We start from the raw sequence: 22,128 nt of genomic DNA, 5'->3' as shown, positions 1-22,128 counted from the left end.
TTTTTTTTTTTTTTGATCGATTGTGAAGCATGTCCTCTGAAGTTTACCAACAGGGACAAGGGGAGCGCTGTGGTGGAACTTTGCCTTCTTTTATGCGGAACCCTGCACATGCCTGCCATTAGCATAAAAATGCTTATGCATTTTAGAATAGGTATACTATATATAAAGCTTTGCATGCTCAGAAATAGAAGTGCTGTTCATCAACGAAGCACATGGAGGTTTAGCTGCCTAAGCTATTATTCCTTCATACAATGTAATCAAAGGCTGCCTCACATGAATCCACTGATGTCCATATATCACCCTCAACCGTAGCACTAATTTCTTCATTTGCGTTTCTGTATAAAACTGTGCATTCATTGAACTTTAGCATGCATTTGCAGCTATGACTAGAATGTTGCAAGGGGACGTGCCGCAAGCCAGTGTATGGAATTTGTGCTATGCATTAGAGAGCGGATCTTTTACAGTCGGAGATAACAAGCTTGCTACACTACATCAACATTAGTAGTCCTGTTTCAAAAACTAGTCACGCACATCAAAGACTGCCGTTATTTATTATGAGCTGACATAGATACCTGCTATTTACACAACTGTACACCTGAGCAGTAGCCTAGAGCTAGAGCATGTGGACCCTGAAACTCACAAGATTCCATCTTGCACCACTGCAACTTTTGACCTGCGCTGCAGTTGTCTGAACAGTCGCTCGTGCTGCTTCCACAATATCCCTCGTTGCTATCCATCCGAGTAGTGTGGCAAGCTATGAATGGGCTGCAGTCAGCGTTGCGCTACGCAGATATCTCACTTAACGCGGAAGGAAACACAGATCCGAAAAAACTTCAGATATTCGGAGAAAACATGTCCAAGGAACTCATAGTATAGCTTATTGAAACACGCAGCATCACTCATTGGCCAGTTTACAGAAGCCACTTGCCACAGTACAGGCAAACCTCCCCATCTGGCCAGACACTTTTGCGTTGCGCACACTGCTGACAAGTACTGCAGTACCTCATTGGAGTTTGGGAGCACACCAACATAGAGTTGACACACCGGCCAAATCGGTGGCCCTGGCCACAAGTGCCGTTGTTTAGATCCTGGAAAGGGATGGCGTCTTCACAAATGGGGCACTCCTCGAAAACGACGAGCCCTCCTCCAGCAACGGAGGCCACCGCACTGGCCACTGGCTCGGTAGCGAAAAGCCGGGAGATCCGCTCTTGCGTCTCCACTCCTGTGGTGGACAACCAGTTGTAGAAGAGTCGTAGTGATGACTTCTGAGGGTCGGTTAGTTGGCCTTCGTTGCAATCGCTGACAACAGCCAAAATGTGTCGCCGCATTAGCTCCATGCATGCCCAGGTAAAGTCTTGGTCCTGAAAAAATGAGAATTGAGTGGCTCTGAGTAACACAGCTTCAAACAATCATCTAGATGACCCATTAGCTCCAAGAACGAACACTGGTCTTGTTGCAAGCATGGCGATGTGACGTCAATTCAAAGACTAGGCTGCTCATTGCCGCGGATTCTTTTTTCTTGATTCTGTGCCTACTGTGTTCCTGCTCTTTCACAAAACATCAGCGATTACTCCCATTTCAAATCTCGCAAGGTAGAAGGTGTAAGTGTTCACTACTGTGGAAAAGCTGTAGAAAGTTTGAATGATAAAGCTTCTGATGGGCGAATCTTTCAACAGAAGCCTCACGTTGAAATAATGATGCTCGAATAAAAAAAGATGTTCAAATGGTACTTCGTATAGTCACATTCCAGTGCGAATCGAATAGCAGACACAATTAGAAAAATATTAGAAAGTCCGACTATTTGCGCATACCTAGTTTATATGTGTCTTTTCATTCATTTCAAATGCTTTGAAATTTTGAATAATTTAAATTCAGGTTGAAGCGAACTTGAACAATGTGATATTCATTTGAATATTTGAGGTGCTCGAATATTCCCACACACTGACTTCACAATTTCACAATTTGGATTTCTTTAATGCACCCGCAATGCATGGTATATGAAGGTTTGTGTATTTCATGAAGTCAAAGTGGAACCCACAACCAGCAAGAGTGTGGCAAACCTCACAAGATCCAGCTTTGCACAAATGAAGACAATCGACGTGAAGGTAGCGTGAAGCTGAGGCATGCCTCATCATAAGGGAGATCCAATACTGCCTAGGCAAAGCATCTTGAGATCATAAGAGGATGTCATGCTTTTTTCGGTTGGCACAGGTGAATGGAACTCCCAGCTGACTGATTAACAGAAAATGCAATGTGTGCCTGCCTACCTGGAACAATTCAAAAGAATGTACACGAACCCGTACATTACATTTTCGGCCTGCTAATGAAGATGCGTGCCACACCCGTTCATGGCCATGGAGTGCATTGCACTGATGAAATGAAGGTGCAGGGCAAACTCAGCAACAGTATGGCATGAGTCCCGGCTTGTGACAGTCTGCGCTTCATATATCACGTACCATACTCTCACCGTACAGTACTTGGCTTAACCGAGACAAAAAGAAACAGGAAGGCTGCTCAGCTCCATTCTTTCTTCAGGTATTGCACCCGTATTGCGAAGTTGCCATAGTTCTTTTTTTTTTTTTCACATAGCGACTCGATGCAAGTGCGTACGCAATTAGGATTATATTACACCACGTGCAATACATTGACTTTACAGTACCTGGCGCTACATTTCAACAAAATGGCACCAACTACCATTCAGCAGCAGGTTGTGATACAAGCTGTTTAAAATATGAACGCTCATGCACGAGGAAGAAGGCAGTGCAAATTGTTAGTAATGCCAGCATGCCTGCTTTGCCAAAGATCGTTTTGTAATTATGCAAGGTGCTGTTTTTGTGCCATCGCATGGGTGTGCAAGAAAGACAAAATTTTGTCATGCCATGGAAAGAAAAGAATAAAAAAATGTGTAATGTGCATTGGAGGTAACATTTACTACAGCGTCACCTTCACTTGTTTGTTAGCAAGGGTGGTGCATGTCACATGACTAGGCTTGTGCGAATAGTGAATTTTAGGTTCGAAGTGAATTCGAAGAAAATGGTAATTTTGGTCGAATAGTTTTGAATCGAATTCGAATAGTCTATATGACATATAAAGAAAAATGGGCATATTTATTATGACCTAAGTGACCAGCAAATATTTTTTAAAAATTGACACAAGGCCTCTATGCAAAGGCCTTTTTTTTCATTCTAAGGAAGTCGAAACAACTTTAAGTAGTAGCAGGATTCGACTTTCGGTAAGATGCAAGTGAAAACCTCTAAAATGTGTAACATTTTAAAATTTGTTGTGCTTAAAGCATATAAGCCAGCATCAGCATAACAAGCTGTTAAACTTGAAAAACAAAAATGATGAATCGACGTAAGGATAATATGTTTATTTAAAGGGACCCTGCAACACTTCAAGTAGCCGTGGACTGGGTTCACTAAAGGAGCTTATTGCTTCACGAATTCACCGCCGCAAAGAATTGTTTCGTATAAGCGGAGTTACAAAGCATTGCCGCTTGCTGCGACTACATTCTCTCTTCTCTCATCCCAACGAAAGTGCCGAAAGCTAAGCAGAGAAGGATGGCACAGGGGATGAAAATACGTCGCGCGTGTCTCGTGACCTTGAGCATATTTTCTCTCTTTTTCCTTCGAATACGCTGCTTTTCAGTGCGATCGCATACGCACGCATAGACAAGTTGCGGCCCCAGTAACGACCAACGCGCCATGCTCAAGTGATGAGTGATGGCGTTGACGAGTGATTTTTGAGCTTGTACCATAATTTGTCGAAAGAAGGAAAGGCAATTTTCAGCTGACTTTAAGAACTTATTTCGAGTTTTCGGCCACGTGCTGCGCAATAATATTTGGCTCACGTGTTGTTGGGAGCCTCGACTACCGATCGGCAGCGTTTTCTGACCATGCTGAAAAAGTGTTGCAGGGCCCCTTAAACTTTGAAGAGAGGCTTCGCCGCAGTGAGAATTTTTCTTGGATAGCCGCTTTCACGGCTTAGCGCCCCCAGCTGCAGTGAAACCACCTTTACAGAAAGTTACGTGCAGATTAATACTATACAACTATTCGTTCATGGCGAATACTTCGAAATTTTCAATAATTTAAATTCTAGGTGAAGCGAATTCGAATATAGTATTATTCGTTCCAAGCATTCGAATATTCACACAAGCCTACAAATGACGCAAATTTGTATGGCTGTAGGTGTATACAGCATAATTTGCACAGCTGTATAGCAGCACATGGTGCTGATACATCACCTTCCTGTCAGGTACGCATTACCGTGATGTGTTGTCGTGATGACACGCGGCTTGCACAGTTCAAACAGAAACCTTCTCTCCGAAATGACTTCAAGCATCAGAATTCGATATAAACTTTAGTTCTGGCAGTACAAAGACTGACATGTCACTTACTGGCTCAGTGGACTTGTTTAGGGTTCCTTCCACCTTCTTGAGAAAACTGCAGAAAAAGTGTTCACATCACTCGTTGTGCTCGGCAAATGAAGGAAAAGGGAGAAGTTTACTCTAGCTGCTTGAACTTAAGAAACCGCAAAGGTTGTTTATATTAGAGGCTTAACGTAGCCTTTTCGGCTGATGCTGGGTCTTTCCTTGGTGTAGACAAAGTACTAGAGTCGAGCCACTGCCAGTCAGAGACCATGCAAGAATGTCCGAGCTTCGGCCTTAAAACTAACAGGCCAAGCAGACAGTAGCACCCACAGTAGAAGCGAACGGAGCCTTTTCATCACTTGTACTTGGCTTGCGTAATGGGCAAACTCACTGCGGCGGCTGCGCCGACTGTCTCCATCAGTGGGTGCAGCAGATAAACAATGGCGCAGAGTGCTTTTTGCAGACACTCGACGTTTTACCTTGAGCTTCACTCTACAAGCTCCGCTTTTAAAAAAAGATCTTTCTCCAAATGAATAGTGTTTAAAAAGCACACTACCACTGTCTGGCTGCCTATGGGATCACTTGAAAGCATGGTTATTTCTCTGAACGATGTAAACTCAACCTCTTTTAACAGCTTTTTAGACAACGTGGCACACATAGACAAAGCTCTCTGAAATACATAAGGAAAGTTTGCGAACTTACACCCTTCCAACTTGCGAGCACACACCTAACAACAGCAGGTTGCAAGGCATGGAAATGTGTTTTGTAACTGTTATTGAGGATTGGATGAAACAACATAAAAAAACTTTAATTGCCAATTTTGCTGAGGCCAGAGTTTGAATGATATAACAAGGCCAGCAAAGGAAAGAGCTGGGTAACTTTAACCGTGCTACATTATTGCAGCACAAGTAGAGAAGCAGCGTACCAGAACAGCTGAAGTCCAAATCTGGAGATTTTTTCGAGAGACCCGACTGCACTGACATCCGTCATGTACACCTTCAGTTCCTCCGGCAGGTTCGCTTTGCCGCAGCTGTACGACTGAATCCGGTCGAGACAGTCCAGAATGTTTGTAAGCTGGATATCCGTTGTGGTGCTGTCTGTTCTTGCCTTACTTAGAAGCAACTTGGACACGTCAGCCACATCTGTCCGGTTGTAGATCATGAGCTGTAATGCGGGCACAAAAAAAAAAAAGAGAAGGTGATGATGATTCATTGTTCCAAGTCGAATAGCTATTGATCAGCACTTGTCATATTTATTCTAATCTAGGGGGGTTTTGTTTGCAAGCAGACCACCAAAATTTGTGAAGCAGTGTTAGCATGACAAAACAAATTTTAAAAAGCAGCACTCACGTGCTGCACATTCGCTTAGTCCTGGTGACGTTCACAAGAATAATGAAATAAGAAGAGCAACATTGGCATGACTAAAAAATAAACATATAAACAGTGTACAACTCTCATGGCTGTGCAAGCTACACATTTACTTAGTCTTTGCGGCATTAAAGCACGAGTTTCACATCACTGCAGGAGCTGCGCATTCACTTCATCTGGGCAGCATCTCCGTTGGTTGCGAAACTTTATTGTGGTCCTGCAAGGCGCGCATCAGCGCGCAGCAGGCGACTCCCACGTCGGGACCGTTAGGTCAAGCCTATCAGCTGCTCCGCGGGCCTGCTGGATGGCCCAAAGTTGGTCGGCCAGGAGGGAGCTGCGTAGGGCCGCCTCCCACCTGACCGATGTACTGTTGGGTTTAGTGTACATTGCTTTGCACTCCCAGAGCATGTGCGCCAGCGTGGATACATCCCCACATGCATACATCCCACATGCATACATCCCCACATGCATACATCCCACATACATCCCTTTCACCTTCCAAGATGGCAAGGGCGATGGCCACTTGCTCGGCAATTGTCGGATCGTCAGTGTGAACCGATGCGCAGTTGGTGATTTGCTGTTTGGAGTCGACGACGACTGCGGAGAAGGTGCGGCTCCCACGGTACGCTGCCCCGTCGACAAAGCTGACGCCGGGCTCCTCACTATGAATCTGCTTGAGAAGAGTGGCAGCTCTAGCCCGTCGCCTACCACGATTGTGCTCGGGATGGACATTCCTCGGTATCAGTGCCACGGTGATGAGGTCGCGAATCTCACGGGGCACCCGTCTCATATTTTTGTCCACTTCAGCCGGAGAGTGACCGAGCTCGGAGTATGTGTCTGCCGGTCTGGGAGCTCGAAAGGCGCGCGAGCTGGGCCCACTGTTTCGCTTCGGCAATCTCCTCCAACGTTTTGTGTACTCCGAGCTGGAGCAGGCGCTCGGTGCGCGTCCTGATCGGGATACCGAGGGCCCGCTTGATAATCTTTCTGAGCAAGACGTTGATCTTGTCGCGCTCGGCACGCTGCCAATTATGCATGGCCGCGACATACGAAAAGTGGCAGAGCACAAAGGCATTGACCAGGCGGATTAGGTTGTCTTCCTTGAGGCCTTGGTAGCGGTTGGCCACCCGCCGAACCAGCCGAACCGCATTATCCGTCTTGGCGGCGAGCTTGAGTATAGTCTTGCCGTTGGAACCATTGGACTCGATGGTCATGCCGAGGACCTGAATGGAGTCGACTCTGGGAATTGCGCCGCCATCTCTGGTGTAGAGCTTAATATCACTCTTCGAAATCGGCTGCCAGTTTTCGGGCTTTGGCCCTCGCCTAGTGGGTTGGTAGAGGAGGAGCTCGGACTTGTTTGGGGAACACCTCAGGCCTATGGGACGGAGGTGATCTTCCGTGGTGTCTATGGCCTCCTGCAAAGAGCGCTCGACTTGCCCGTCACTGCCACCTGTGCACCAAATGGTATTATCGTCCGCGTAAATCGTGTGGTTAATGCCTTCTATACTTGAGAGCCTCTTGGACAACCCGACCATGACAAGGTTGAACAGGGTGGGAGATATCCCTGACCCCTGTGGCGCGCCGCGCGAGCCCAGCTCGATCTTCTCGGAGACAAGGTCTCCCACTCTGAGGGTAGCTCTCCTATGGGTCAAGAACGATTTGACATATTCGTAGAATCTGACTCCAAGGCCGAGCTCAGCAATTGACCGCAACACGAAAGAGTGAGTAACACTGTCGAAGGCTTTCTCTAAGTCGAGGCCGAGAATGGCCCGCGTGTCTCGAGTGTTGCAGTCCATGACTTGGTGCTAGAGCAGCTTCATAGCGTCTTGCGTCGAAATCTTGGCTCGAAAACCAATCATGGTGGGAGGGTAGAGCCCATTGTCTTCCAGGTACCAAGTCAACCTATTGAGTACCACATGCTCGGCTACCTTTCCCACGCAGGATGTGAGCGAAATGGGGCGCAAGTTGTCCAAGTTGGGTGGCCCCTCTGGCTTGGGAATGAGCACGGCGCGTGCGACCTTCCACGGGTCGGGCACCTCGCTGCTCTTCTATGCCTCGTTGATGACTTCGGTGAGGTAGTCGATTGACCGGTTGTCCAGGTTGCGCAGGGTCTTATTAGTTATACCATCGGGGCCCGCGGCAGACATTCCGTTGAGCCCGTGGAGTGCCTGCCGAACCTCTTCGTGGCATATCTCGGCATCCAGTTCAGTGTTGGCCGGTCCAGAGTACTTGGGGTACGTTGTTGTGGGGTTCGAGTCGACAGGTAGGTACTTTTGCACCAGCTCCTTCAAAACCTCCTCTTCTGAAGAGGACTGCTTGGCTTCGTGCATGGCACGCGCTAGTACGTTCCGCTGGTTAGTTTTGGAGTTAGTCTCGCTGAGCAGGTGCTTGAGCAGGTTCCATGTCTTGCCATTACGCATCTGGCCGTCTACCGAGTTGCACACCTCGTCCCACTGCTGCTTGGAGAGGACGCGGCAGTGCTCCTCGATGGTCTTGTTTAGGTCGGAGATTTTCTTGCGCAACCTGCGATTGAGGCGCTGGCCTTTCCAGCGGGCGAGAAGTGACTGCTTGGCCTCGAGCAGGTGGGCAAGGCGCTGTCCATTTTTTCAACCGGAAGGTCAGTACTTATATTCTTCGTGGTACTTATAACGTCCTCTCTGAGCTGGCTAATCCACTGCTCGAGGCTTGGCCTGGTTGCAGGTAGTGGTCGGTCGTTGCGGACTTTGCGAAACTGGTCCCAGTTTGTCCAAGGAAACTCCCGTGCCCTCTTTCGGACCACTAAGAACTGCGTCACCAGGACGTAATGGTCGCTACCTAAGTCAATGTTCGAGTTGGCCAACTGTACATCGGGGAGATTCTTGACGAAGGTCAAGTCGGGAGTCGAGTCTCTGCAGGATGAGGTGCCCAACCGAGTTGGAAAGGCCTTGTCGGTGATTGAGTCCGGTCCATGTCAGTCGCATTCTGCCACAGTTCCGCGCCCTTGCTGGTATTGTACGGGTAGCCCCAAGTGTTGTTCGGAGCATTAAAATCGCCCGCCTTAACAAGGGGGTTGGGACCGGCCAGGTTGACTGCCTTCTTGGCCGAAAAAAACATGCAAGAAGGAGAATGGTGTTTTCACAATATGAAGTGCGCTATAAAATGACTATCAGGTAACTTTAGTCATCGAGTCATCTCAGCCGAATATATAAGGAACCCTGATAGGCTTTTTTTTTATTTTCTTTTTCTCCTTCTGTTTTTTTTTTTTAATGCTCACATCTAAGGCCCATTTAAAATTCACTTGCCATTACCCACAAGATTACCGTCCTCTTCCTAACTCAGTTCTTCCTGAATAGCATTGTCCTTGCTTTCGTCAAGCACCTTAGATATGATGCATTCTCAGAGCACTTGAATGATCATTTCAGTTGGAATGTCATGCCACACTGCCACAACCCCAGCTCATTAAGAAAGGTATACTTGATCGGCTCGGGTGCAGTGAGCTGATGCTTGTCTAACGTAACCCAGTTGGCATATTCGTAGTGAAACTTATCTTTAAAGGGTCCCTAACCACTTCCAGTATTTCTTCATCATTTTATGTAAGCACAGCAATCGAGTTCAGCATGCTGTCAAGACTAACAATGGCAAATGCGGCAGCGCTACTGCCAGCCATAGGTTGAATGGAATAGAAATTCAGTCCCGTGCTTTTTTTACGGGCCTTTTGGTCTCACCATGTCATGTGCCACTGCTGGCGACGTCGGCGCACTACTGTCTACGTAGGGCAATTCCATAGTCTACGTCTTGCCCTCATTCTCTTGGCACAAGCACGTGAGAAGAAGGGCAAGTGGTGTTCAGCTTGAAATTTGAACCACTTCCACAGCGTGTAGCATATCGATTTTTCGCAGACGTGATCGTGAATGCCCAGTGTCTGCATTGCACTCATAAGCTCAAAATTGTCAAACGAGGTGATGGGCTCTTTAAATAAAAGAGAGGTATGTATACTACAGCTACGACAAACATGCAGTTTGTTAGGTGGACAGGATTACCAGATAAGGTTAGGTGTATTCTGCTTTTCTTTAAATCCTGCTTTGTTTGAAGGAGCCCTGCAACACTTTTTTTATGTAGCCATGAAATGGATTCACCAAAGGAGTTTATTGCCTCACAAATTCACCGCTGCAAAATATTTTAGAATTCGTTTACTAGGAGCAGACTAGCAAAGATTTGTCGCACGCTGCAACTAAATTCTTTCTTCTCTCGTGCCTCAATACCTTGAACACCTTTCTCTCTCCCTTTTTTTCTTCAAGTATGCTGCTTTTCAGTGCGCACGCATGGACAAGTCGCGGCCTCCCACGGCAGCCTGAGTAACGACCAAGCTCGCCATGCTCAAATCCACCAATCACTGATACAATGGCTGTGACAAGAGAATTTTGAGCTTGTTCCATCATTTGTCGAGAGAGATAAAGCAATTTTTAGCTGACTTGGAGCATTCGTTGTGAATTGCAGGCCACGTGCTATGCCATAATATCAGGCTCACATGTTCTCGGGAACCTCAACTACTGATAGGCAGCGTTTGTTGACCGTACTCAAAAAGTCTTGCAGGACACCTTTAATGAGTGCACATTTACCTGCAGAGGCTCCTTGATGATACTCTCGTGGACCATGGTGGTGATGCTGAAACAAGAGAGATAACTTTGTCAACAAAGTGGTGTAAGGACTAGCTTGAGTCAATCTAAAAATGTACTGTAACTGCAGCGTTTGCTTGACCAAGAGTTTTTAGCGCTGTTTGAAAGCATACCGTCATGGTCACTCAGCCAAGACTGGGCAAGCAGAGAAAGTGAGCGTACATTGCAATATGCAGCAATGCACTTCCGCTGCTTTCACTAGGATGGTGACACCTACCACTAGTGTCAATCAAGTACAACCAGTATGCATATACAGCATGGACCAGTGGTTCTCAAAAGAGGCTCTGTGGGTCCGCGAAGCCTATGCTCGGGAAAAAAACACATTTTTTGGAGACACACCATGTCCCGTCACAGCGGCCCGTACAGTTTTCTATGTAGTACTTCACCGCACAAGTTTATTGCATCACAAAGGAATGTCTTATCTTTCTCTTTTAATGACGATAGTCGTTCTTGGGGACCTTCAACACAAAAACTTTGTCTGTCTGTTCATTTGTCTGTTTGTCCACCCTTAACGCGAATCGGGTACCTTAAACAGCATCAGCCGATACTCCGAACGGCCAACCCCATCCGCAGCGCCCACCGATGTTGCTCAAGATTCAGCGTTCATACTTGTGCGATTGTAAATTAAAAAGCAATTATTGCACATATCTGAGGCACCATAACAACACGTATATATTCTGCATGTGCGTCTTTTACTAGAAAAGACATACATAAGTAATTCTAAGCACCGTAGCATTTATCACGCTGCACTGACCATGCAATGCTTGCACGAAGAAGCGAGTGTTCCCAACGTTTTGCTAAGACGACACGGTGGTGGCACCTACCCGTCGCCTTGCGTTCTACACCTTATCACCTCTGAGACGGGCGCGCACGCCTGTCTCAGGGCCAGGCGCTTCACTTTCAAAAAAAAAAAAAAAACTGCCAGATGGCGCTCATGTCTCATGTGTGACGTGACTTGATGTGCTCGTTTGCTTCCGCTGCACGCTCGAGGCACTCTACCGCAGCGTCTCCGGAATACCATTCACCGATTTTCTTGCGCAGAACATCAAATAAATGTTTTGTTCACTCTTTCCACACGCAAGACTATCGTCTTTTGACGACATTTGCAGATCACATGCAGATACGAGGCCAATTTTTCCATGAGATGGCTGCAAAGTTCTTGCTGCAGTTTTCTACGGCACATGCACATGATAATAAGGGTTGCAGCGCGAGCACGAATGTGCTAGAAGAAACAGACGAAAGTCGAGGTACGGAAGGCAAAGAGGACAACACGAGCGCTGATTCGTCTGTTTCTTCTAGCACATTCGTGCTCGCGCTGCAACCCTTATTATCATGAATTCAAACCAACTAGCCCAAATCGCCATTCTTCTTACATGCACATGAGCATACTTTTTCCAGACTTGCCCATTTCAAGAGGAAACATAGCTAGAAACAGGTTGAATGCTGCTGCAAAATTCATAACTTATCCATGAGCAGTAGAGATTGAATCAACGTGGCACTTCAGTTTGACCCTGCTTTGCAGGAAAAAAGAAAAGGCACCTATCTCAGACCACATTTTGTTAGACACGATATTAATGAGGACGGACAGTCATATTGCACTAGCAGCATATAGCACATGTCAGGAAAATGCTGACTTTATTCAAATTTAATGCCAAACGTGCATTTTGATGACTGCGGGATGGGCCTTTGGTTGGGCCTTTTGAGATGCTTATGACCACTTTTAAAGAAAAAAAAAAGAGACAGAGAGATGCGATGCCGATGCCACCCTAAAACAAAGTGGTCGGTATACTGTGACTATGCCCTTTGAGATGATAAAACTGTTCACCTATGCATCACATGGAAAACTTCAAAATGAGCTTCTGTGCAGAATTTAAAAAATAAATAAATTATGTCTAGAAGCATGTCAGGTGAGCTTTACACGCTAGATATCGTGGTAATTGCTGGGATTTCAGAAGCCAAATCACAATATGATTATAAAGCCTGTCGAAGTGAAGGACTCTGAATTTTTTTTGACCACCTGAGGTTCCTTGATGTGGGCCCAAATATAAGCACGCGGGTGTTCTATGCATTTCGTTCCCCTCAAAACGCAGCCACCATGGCCTCGAGTTTAGTGGAGCACCACTTAATGTACTTGCCGCCATGGATTTGAGTATGGCAAATCTCGAGACTCAATGTATTTAACCCCTTTTATCCTACACTCTACCACTACAAAAATCCTGCTACTATTTAAGTTTACTATGAAAATTACTCAGTAGTAGATAGCATTTGCTTTAATATTGCCTGCAACCAAAAAGCCACAATCGACAAAAGCCAAGAACAGTAACACCTCATTCATTCGAACTCAATTATTTCAAAATCCCACTTAATTCGAAATATTTCCATGGTCCCGTGTTTTGCAATGCAAGTCTGAGCGGATAATATGAAGCGGCGGTCAGCACCAGTCCGGTTAATTCGAAAACTTCGGGTGCCATTTGCTAATTCCCAATGCCGATCTCGCCGCGAATTCTCCTAAACGATGGCCCTTAACAACCACAAGGCAATGCGGTCTAGCGATACTGAAGAGTGGCAGCTTCCCTACTTCCAGCGCAGAAAAGAGAAGAAGAAGAAGAATAAAAATTCCCCCACCTCCTCGAAGGGAATCGTGAGAAAATGCAAATGCATTGCGTGGCGTCCATAATGGCGTTTTGCATGTGAGAACCCAGTGTTAGAAGAATAATGTTTTTTTTTTTTTTTGCACCGTGCAGCCAATAGCGCCGTTCGCCGCACGTGGCGTTTTTATGTCGCGAAAAACGCGGTATGCCTTTTCAGCTCTAATACCTAGCGTGCACGGTTAAAAAATACTATAAAGTGAACAAAACAAACAGCGTTCTCGGCTCGGCATCGGCATTGCACAGCGGCATCTCAAGCACACATTTTCGGGCCTTCTTAAGAGGTGCTCAGCCAGCGAACGGTCGAGAGTGGGGCGCGAACCGGGAAAGAAGGAGCGGCGAAGCACTGCAGCTGTCATTGTACCTGACAGCCGTAATGTCAGCGTCTTATCAACAACACCGCTACACAAATGCTCGCAGCACAAACGCTACAAAGACATTTCAAACGCACAGCATTGAGGCGGTTGCAAGTCACGTTCGAGTCAAGGAGGTGGGGGCTCCAGTTGCTGGGGGCGAGGATAAGCGCGCACGCCTGCAGCTGTTGCTACAGGACAAGGCGGTGGACGGATCCCGATGGACGCATGACATAGGATCCCATGACGCATGACATAGAAATGCATTCGCATTTAAAAGAAACGCTCCCGTGGCCAACTAAAAAATGCGCCTGCGTTAAATAAGACACGCTTCACTGCAACACAGCGATGACGTGCGGGCAGCATATCGCATGCTTCTCGCATCGTCAACGTGCCATGATTTACCCATTCTTTTTGGGAATACAAATACATTATTTAAAGACATCTTAAACGAATATTAGCGCGACATATTAAAGGGCAGTTTGGCGGGATTCGCGATGTGTGCAAACCCCCGATTGCTGGTTGCTCCAGCAATTTGCGCACTTGCACGGCTGGTGGAGTTCTTGCCTGCAACGCCTAATTCAAAAACTAAGTTCGAAAGCTTCAATGATCATGTTCTCCAGTAAACAAACATTGTAATTTTCATTACAAAGGCCATTATTAGATTTTTCATATTAACGGAAAAAGTGGGGGAATGATCGCATCATGAGTGACGTGCTGACGCAGCGAAGAGCAGGCGGCATGCGGCCCGTCTGTCACTACTGTATTGCAGTGAAGATGTCCTGTTTTCCGCAGGCATGCATTTCAGTTAATCACGAAAGCTTGTCTTTTTTTTTTTTTCACTTTTTTTAGGCTTTACTATAAGAAAAGGTCGGAAAACACAGTTATGTATAATACTGCAGTACATAAACTGCTCCATTACAGGTTGTCCGATCTGTGCAGCAAGAAGCTGCAGAACACGGACAGGCATGCTAGAAAACTGCCACAGCACGAATGAAGTGAAACTTGCACAAAAGACAACAGCCGTGGTAGTAGTGTGCTTTGACATTACTAGTTTTTTCTCTTTCAAAGTCCCTCTCCCTTGTAAGCATACTGCTGCCTACATGCATTTGGTTCCAAGCAAGCACAGACATTAATAGGCCCTGATGTTAACGCGAGACAGTGGGTACTTCTAATTTTTGGAAGGGTAAAATACCATATGAAATTTACACTACCCGAAAACATACTGCATAACAGTGGAACCCAAAACAATATTTTTCACATATACAAAAGGAGACATTATGATGAATACCTTACTTCCTTATATATAAAAACTACACTACATTGCCAAATTTTGAGAGAAGTATGTATAGAATTTTGCGCCGCACAGATGAAGTAACTGACCAAGTGCAGCTTTCTACCTCCACAAAAATTATCCTCTTTTTCCATTTAGATTAACATTTCCTGACATTGCAAGCAAATGTTTTCAACAATGGTTGCAGACACACTTATGACTGCAGTATCAGCTTTCCAACCAGGGAAAAAGAATAACCATTGAACATTTTGATAGACTATTATTATTATTTTACATAACAGTTACACTTGTGGTAGGTTCAACATACATGCGCTTCTATAAAATAAAGATACAGGGAACAGCATAACTAGTACTATTCAACACATACCCATTCCACAAGTTTCTTTAATCATTTCGGAGGCAGTAAGAGTACATGGCTAACTTTCAATACTCGCACATATTTCATATTTTAGGCTAAATACAGGTTTTGTTCTTCTCCACCCTGCATTTCATCCAGTAGCTTTCTAAAGTAGATGCAGATGATAGACAGTAATATTAATAGCAGTGAAAATATTTCTTACTTATAGAGCATTGCAAAATAGACACCATTAGGCGAGACGGCCAGGCCTACGGGTTGAAGCATCCAGGGTAGCTCAATGGAGATTTTGTCAATGTTGAAGTTGAGATCTATAAGCAGATTGGACATGAAGATTCCACTGAGAAAACATGGACAATCATCAACAAACAACAGCAGAAAAAAAGGGGGGGGGGCAGCAGAATTCACACTTTATTTTACTTCGTCCCATGAAGAGGTGCTTTTTTTGTATGGAGACCAACAAATAATTGGCTAGGCTATCACTATGACTTTCAAATATGTTGGCTTGTTGTGATCACTTTAACCCATTGGCAAAGCTCTTTTTAAACTTTCATTATTACTTTTATCATCAAGAAATTCGTGGCCCAGCATGGTGCGACAATACACACAACCTCCTATTGTGAAAAAAGATACAGCACTTTTTTTTTTTTAACCACAAGCATGGCATATTTACATATCCATGTGGAGAAACAAGCTTTTGGAGCCGTTTCACACTGAACATGGTCAACTTATTTGAAATTGGTACGCCTAACTTTAGTTCAATACAGCCACGTGCCCAGCCATGCATGTACCATGTTTGCTGCAGCTTCGCAATATTCAGAAACTGTCATATAAAAGTTAATTAAACTTGACCATGCTCAGTAAAGTAATTGCATTTGAATCGATGGCAGATACGAAATTCGCAGAATTCATTCATTAACACAATGAAATATGGTGCTGATGTTTATACTTAGGATTCAAAAACAGGACTTTGACATTCCTCTTTTTCAATAGTAACTAACCATTTTTTTTTAACTTACAAGTTAACACACAGCCTCAAATCAACACTTGATCAGTGTGACCTATTTTAGTAGTAGGTGCTCTACAAATCTTGTGTATCTAGCATAAATGACAAAGCACAGCAATGCCTTGTGCTTTATACTTACCATTGTCAATACGAACGTTCACAATCTCTGCATTCATCGTGCAGGCAAGCACATGGAGGTCGTGCTCATCACTTGGGCACTTGTCAAGAGCTGTTTAAAAAGACAGAAGATTGAGTCTCTATAAAATGAACTTCGCCTTTTCTCATGCAAAATATACAGTAGTATAATCTCGATGATACGATTATGGTTTATGCAAATTTCGCGATGATACGACGAATTTTAAGGTCGTTTCTGAAGGACTACATAACGTTAAACACGGCGTGGTTCGGTGTTATAAAAATGGTTCGCCCAGCCACGGCAGATGATGCGAACGTGCAACTGACCGCTGCACGCAAGTGGTGCAACGCAACGAAGCGAGTGAATTTCCAATGAGTTTTGCCACTTTCGCTTCTTTTGATGCCAAGTGTGAACACGCCTTTAAGCGCCAGCAGCGTGAGTAAAGAAATCGCGGCACTTATATGAAGGACAGTGAAGGCAGAAAAGTTCAAGAGAGTATCGTGGACTTTTTTTTAGCAAGAAGTGGTTGACCCCACTAAAATTCTTGTTGATCTTCATGATCAGGTTTAACTTGTTTTCGGTGAATACAAATTAGGGATGATACTAATATTTTGTGTGCTCCCTTCGAATTCATATCATTGAGATGGCACTGTACACCAATCACACTTCAGTTCTTTGTTTGGCCATAGTATACATAGCTGTGGCTGGTAATGAAGAATACGTGACCACAGTAGAATCTTGTTAAATGAAACACGAAGGGACTGGAAAGGTACGTTCTATAAGAAGTGTTGCACTTACTCAGAGTGATGCATAGAAGTTCAGCAGTCAAGTACAAGATCAATCATATTGGAGGCAATCATTTCAAATTCAAGCAGTTTCGGTTTACGAAAAGTGTACGCAGGGAAATCAGGGTGATGCATAAGAATGCAAGCAAAGCGGTCAGAAATAAAGCATAAAAGAGAGCGCATACCTCCTTCAGCCACAATTTATATTGAATTATTTAATACACAAAGCATTCCCATGAAGATATGGTGCTACACGTATGTCAAACTCGCATTCACAGACAGTTATATTCATGCACGCTACACCTTTGCAAATGCGCCTCTCTTAACCTTTCTACAAGTATGCTTTCATCATTGGAAATGTTCAAATGGCTCCATTCTGGCAGGTCCTGCCAAACAGAACATTGAATCTGAAGGTCACTGCAAGCAAGAAGGAAAGAATGAGCAAGAAACATCTCTCAAAATATGGATTTCCAATGTGGCAGGGATGTTACTTGGCTTCATAGTGACGGATTTCGGTTTCACAAGTTACACTGCATCACAGCAATATAATATGGTGGGGAATATCAATAGTAAAGAGAGCATGCTGCAGGTGATCCTATGTTATTGGAAAGAGGATTGCCACACGTATTCTAGAAAACGCAGGTCTCCCAAAGCGATAATCATGCCCCATGGGAAGACATAAATGAACAATGCATAATAAGCAAACCTTTATGGTAAGACAGCCTTGGAGCAAATAAGCAGAAAATTTAAGCTTTTCACAATTTATGTTTTTCACTGTTTCCAAAAATTGTGGCTTTTATGCCTCTCTAGCGCACCAACCTAATGAAATACAGTAGACTCTTGTTAAACGAAGCCTGAAGGGATCAGCAAAGTATGTTCCGTTCAACAGGAGTTTCGTTTGGTGAGAAAGAAACCAGGGTGCAGAAATTAGGTACGGTACCAATCGTATGAGAAGCAGTTGTTCCATCTAAGCAGCGGTTCCAATTGAGAGATTTCCGCTTACTGAGAGTTAACTGTGTTGGCACAGGAGAGAATGAAGGAGAGCATGCGCAAAAGTGCAGCTCGTTGAATGCATAGGAGCTTGCCTGTGCGATGGCATCCAGCATGAGCTAACTAATGAACGATGCAGACGTGGATGAGTGAAAGCACGCACAATGCAAGTACAGTATTAACACACGCTTGCATGGGATTAATTGACTGATATGTGGGGTTTAACGTCCCAAAACCACCATATGATTATGAGAGACGCCGTAGTGGAGGGCTTCGGAAATTTTGACCACTTGGGGTTCTTTAACGTGCACCCAAATCTGAGCACACGGGCCTACAACATTTCCGCCTCCATCGGAAATGCAGCTGCCGCAGCCGGAATTCGATCCCGCGACCTGCGGGTCAGAAGCTGAGTACCTTAGCCACTAGAACACCACGGCGGGGCATGCTTGCGTGGGAGCTCGCACAGCTGTCGTTTCTGGCAAGGTGGCGTGTTTTCAAGTTATTCCACTCGGCCATATTCGATTTCCTTGCGCTTTCACCCGTTCAACCCATCCAAGGCCTCATTGGCAGAACATTGCACACTGTGCAATTTAAATGCAACTGGTGAAATTGCTTCGTCTTCGACTGCTGTTTAACGCAAACAGGTCAAGCAGTGGCTCATCGCCGATGCCACCTGAATCCTGCTGCACTCTAATTTTACATTAAGGAGTATTGTAATTGTCAGCGATATATTATATAACATTTCACTAAGCATCCTGTTTTTAGAATGATCGTCATAACCTCAAAACTCGATATAACGAACATGGATATAACAAACTATTGGTTATAATGAAGTGAAAAATAGTTTTGTCGTAAATACAGTGTTACGAATATACAATTATAACGAACTTTCAGGTATAACATAGTACTTTTGCAGAAGGTGTGACTTTGTTTTAATGAGGTTTTAGTGCATCAAACTAGTTTACTATCGCCTTCCAGTTCACAATACAGTAAAAGCCCGTTAATTTGAACCGTAAGGGGAAGCCGCCTTAGTTTGAATTAACGAAAGTTCGAACTAACGAAAGTGAAGAACAACAATAGTACACTGCGAGTAGGGCATAACAATTTATTTTTTGAAAAAGTCCGTGATCGCAGTCTGCCTTCTTTCCTTGAAGGCGACAGCCAGCACTTTTTGCTCTAACGAGCGAATTTGGCGGAAGGCCTCTTCTCCGCCTTCTTCAATACTTAAGAAAAGACAGGCGACATTCAATCCGGCCACGACTACCGAAGCAGAGGGCCACACTGGTGCTTTGGCTTTCTCCTCATCATCGTCACTGGCAGCGACAGGTTCTGCACTTCTCACCTGACATATGTCGCCATCCGTGAGTGCACCACACACCACTGCACTTGAGTCCACATCGACGTAGTCCGCAAAGCAGACGTCTTCCAAAACGACCGCCATGGGGCGGTGACGCCGTGTTCCAGCACTGGTGGCTCGTCAGCTTGCAGAGCTTCGGTGCTGAAGCCACAGTGGCTAAAGCAATTTGCTATCGTAAGCGCTGTCACTTGCTCCCAAGCATGCAGAGGCATGTGTAGTGCACTTAGGAGCGTCACTTGGTAGTTATTGCACAAAATAATTCGTTCCAACATATGACGCCGATAAAATGATTTTAAATTTCTAATTATACCTTGGTTCATGGGCTGCAGTACCGCTATCGTGTTTGCTGGAAAGAAGGCCAGCTTGTCGTGTTTACTGGAAGGAAGTGTTTTGGCACGGTATTTGCCGCGGGCACACGCCATCAAGTCGGAGCAGCAGAATCGCGACAGATGGGAAGCTACTACCGGCGCTACCGCAACAACCGTTAGCCGAGGCCTAACACAAACACAAAGAATCGCGACAGTCGAAAGCTACTCCCAGCACTAACAACCGAGGTGGACGACGCACGCGCCAGACAGAGACTGCAGAGAAGGTTGGGCAAAGCTACGACGCACCCAATTTGCTGTGTGCCGGTCATGCCATCTGTCGTCTAAGAGCGACAACTACGCAGGATTTTCAAAGGCTCCGAGATTGGCACTTAAAAAAAAAAGAAATCTTGGAGGTTACGTAGGGCGGAGAGCAGGCAGCCGGCGAGAGAGAGATTGTGGGGGGAGGAGGGTGAAGAGTAAGTGGCGCTATTTTCTGCACTTTGGCCTCCGTGCCAGTTTCTCAGTTTTTCTCTCCGCTCCCTGTCAACGCCACCTCGTAACTCGGCAGCCGCCCTATCAAGTGACTAGCCAAGCCACCGGTGCAGTGGCGCATAGTTCGAATTATCCGCGACGGAACCTACTCGCGCTCAAGTTAACGGGCTTTTTTATTCATGGGCTTGTATGGAGCTTGGCCGGACCACAACTTACAGTTCGAATTATCCATAAATTTGAATTATCGAAGTTCGAATTAATGAGCTTTCACTGTATCTGAGCTCAACTCCATATTGAAAGCACTTTTATGCCAGACAGAACTTCGCTACAACAGTGTTCTGCTGCACAGTTAGTCCTGATTTAATACAATTTACAAAGGTTCTTCACCTGTGACAAATGACACACAGGCATCACGGGTGAAGGCACTGTGCAACAGTTGTGCTCTGCCACTGTCGGCATCCACAGTCACCCGAAAGCAGTACAGGATGCGGCCTTTGGCCACACACACCAGGTAGCTGTCCTCTTTGCTGCGCTGTGGAATCACAAGAATATTTTGGCATTTACATAAAGTAATTGTGCCAAATAGAGGTGTGCAAAAATCTGATTTAGAATTCAAAGAGAACAGTGCGAGACAAGGGCCAAGAATATTGAGTATAGTCACATGCAAATTTTAAGAGTCTGAAAAAAGTCACAGCTTTGCGGTGAAGGCGAAGCAATGAACACGATAGCATCAAATTAGAAATCACGTGCCGAATGGCAAGCAGATCGAAACATGCCCCGCATTTATCACGCACAAATGACACATGAAACGTGCTTTCAGGTACAAATGAACGCGAACAAGCTTCTCATTTGTTACTTCTCTGTGTCTGAAAAGCGCGCCATTTTCGCAAACGGAGACAGTACAACGATTGCAGTGACTTTTGTGCGCCCGGTAACTACAACAGAATCATTCCGGTGAAAGCACAAGGTGTACGATTGTCCCCACCGTGAGATAAGCAAGCGCACATGTGAGCGTCCACCCTGCCCCCTCTTCGCAGGGAAAGTACACGTGAGATGAGGGCACGCGCCGCCCCGTTATGACGATGTGGCACCACGCTCATTGCACTTTATAACTGGTAATGCTGAAAACACGATAGTCCCCCTGAGATGCCCATCACCAGCAGTAAGTGGTAGATATAAATAGCTCGATGTTTTAACGTTGACTCTTTGTACCCCAATTAGTGACAACATTTTTATGCCATTTGTTTTGTATTCCTTGTTTTTTTTTTTCATTGTTGGGCATGCCCTTCCCCTCTGAAATGTACTGTGTACCCTGAGGGTAAAATAAAAAAATAAATAAATAAAGGAGGTGCTCCTTTGTGACTCAGTGACTAACACCTCGCACTCACAATTCAGAGGTCCGACGTTCTATTCTACGCGCCGAAGTCTTTTCCTGGATTATCTTTCTTTCTTGTGTCTTCATATATATAGATACATATACATATACGGTCAATGACGGCGATTCCGACAGAAAAATCCAAAGTGTCCATATAATTGCTATTGCAATAACGTTCATCATTTTTCAGACGCCAAAAATTTGCACATCATCATTATTTCAGACTTTGCAATTGAACCGTGAAGGTTCCCACAGCACTAACACATCTTCGCAACCAACCTTTTCTTTACCAGTTTAAACGAACTACAATTGAGACTGTAGAACTTTTTCAAGAGTGCATACTATTTCCATAGCTTTCTCTTCGTTGCTACTGAAAGTTACCAACAAATGGTACATGGCATCATTTGGAAATCATTATTTTAAATGGCGCTTGAATTACAGTCACAATGTTCTAAATTCAAATCTATATGACAGCTGTTTTACTTATTCTACTGATATAGCTGAGGCAACTGAGTGTAATTATGTGTGTCCAGTCAAATTTCTTGCCAATAGGTGCATAGCAAGGTAAGGAAAAACAGCGAAGCAGAACGGTTGTACAACCCAAAATTACCAGCACTATAAACCGTACTTTTCTATTAGAA

At 45.0% G+C, this 22,128-nt stretch overlaps 1 protein-coding gene across 2 annotated transcripts in view; it reads right to left on the bottom strand.

Annotated features, from left to right (window-relative positions):
- Positions 1 to 532: 532 nt before the first annotated feature.
- LOC119178077 (general transcription factor 3C polypeptide 4) overlaps positions 533 to 22,128 on the bottom strand; it is a 36,580-nt gene continuing 14,984 nt past the window's right edge. For both annotated transcript variants that reach the window (XM_037429242.2, XM_075888558.1), the window contains 7 exons: positions 20,500 to 20,644; positions 16,184 to 16,273; positions 15,244 to 15,349; positions 10,332 to 10,377; positions 5,295 to 5,533; positions 4,397 to 4,442; positions 533 to 1,361 (listed from right to left, as the gene is read on the bottom strand). In XM_037429242.2, the coding sequence (XP_037285139.2) occupies positions 912 to 1,361; positions 4,397 to 4,442; positions 5,295 to 5,533; positions 10,332 to 10,377; positions 15,244 to 15,349; positions 16,184 to 16,273; positions 20,500 to 20,644 (1,122 nt within the window). In that variant the 3' untranslated portion in view covers positions 533 to 911. The remainder of the gene's footprint in view (positions 1,362 to 4,396; positions 4,443 to 5,294; positions 5,534 to 10,331; positions 10,378 to 15,243; positions 15,350 to 16,183; positions 16,274 to 20,499; positions 20,645 to 22,128) is intronic.

The sequence above is a fragment of the Rhipicephalus microplus genome, chromosome 1, assembly GCF_043290135.1.
Source record: "Rhipicephalus microplus isolate Deutch F79 chromosome 1, USDA_Rmic, whole genome shotgun sequence".
Classification (NCBI taxonomy): Eukaryota; Metazoa; Arthropoda; class Arachnida; order Ixodida; family Ixodidae; genus Rhipicephalus; species Rhipicephalus microplus.
Note: the sequence above shows the minus strand (reverse complement) of the source record. Positions and strands in the feature narration are given on the sequence as shown.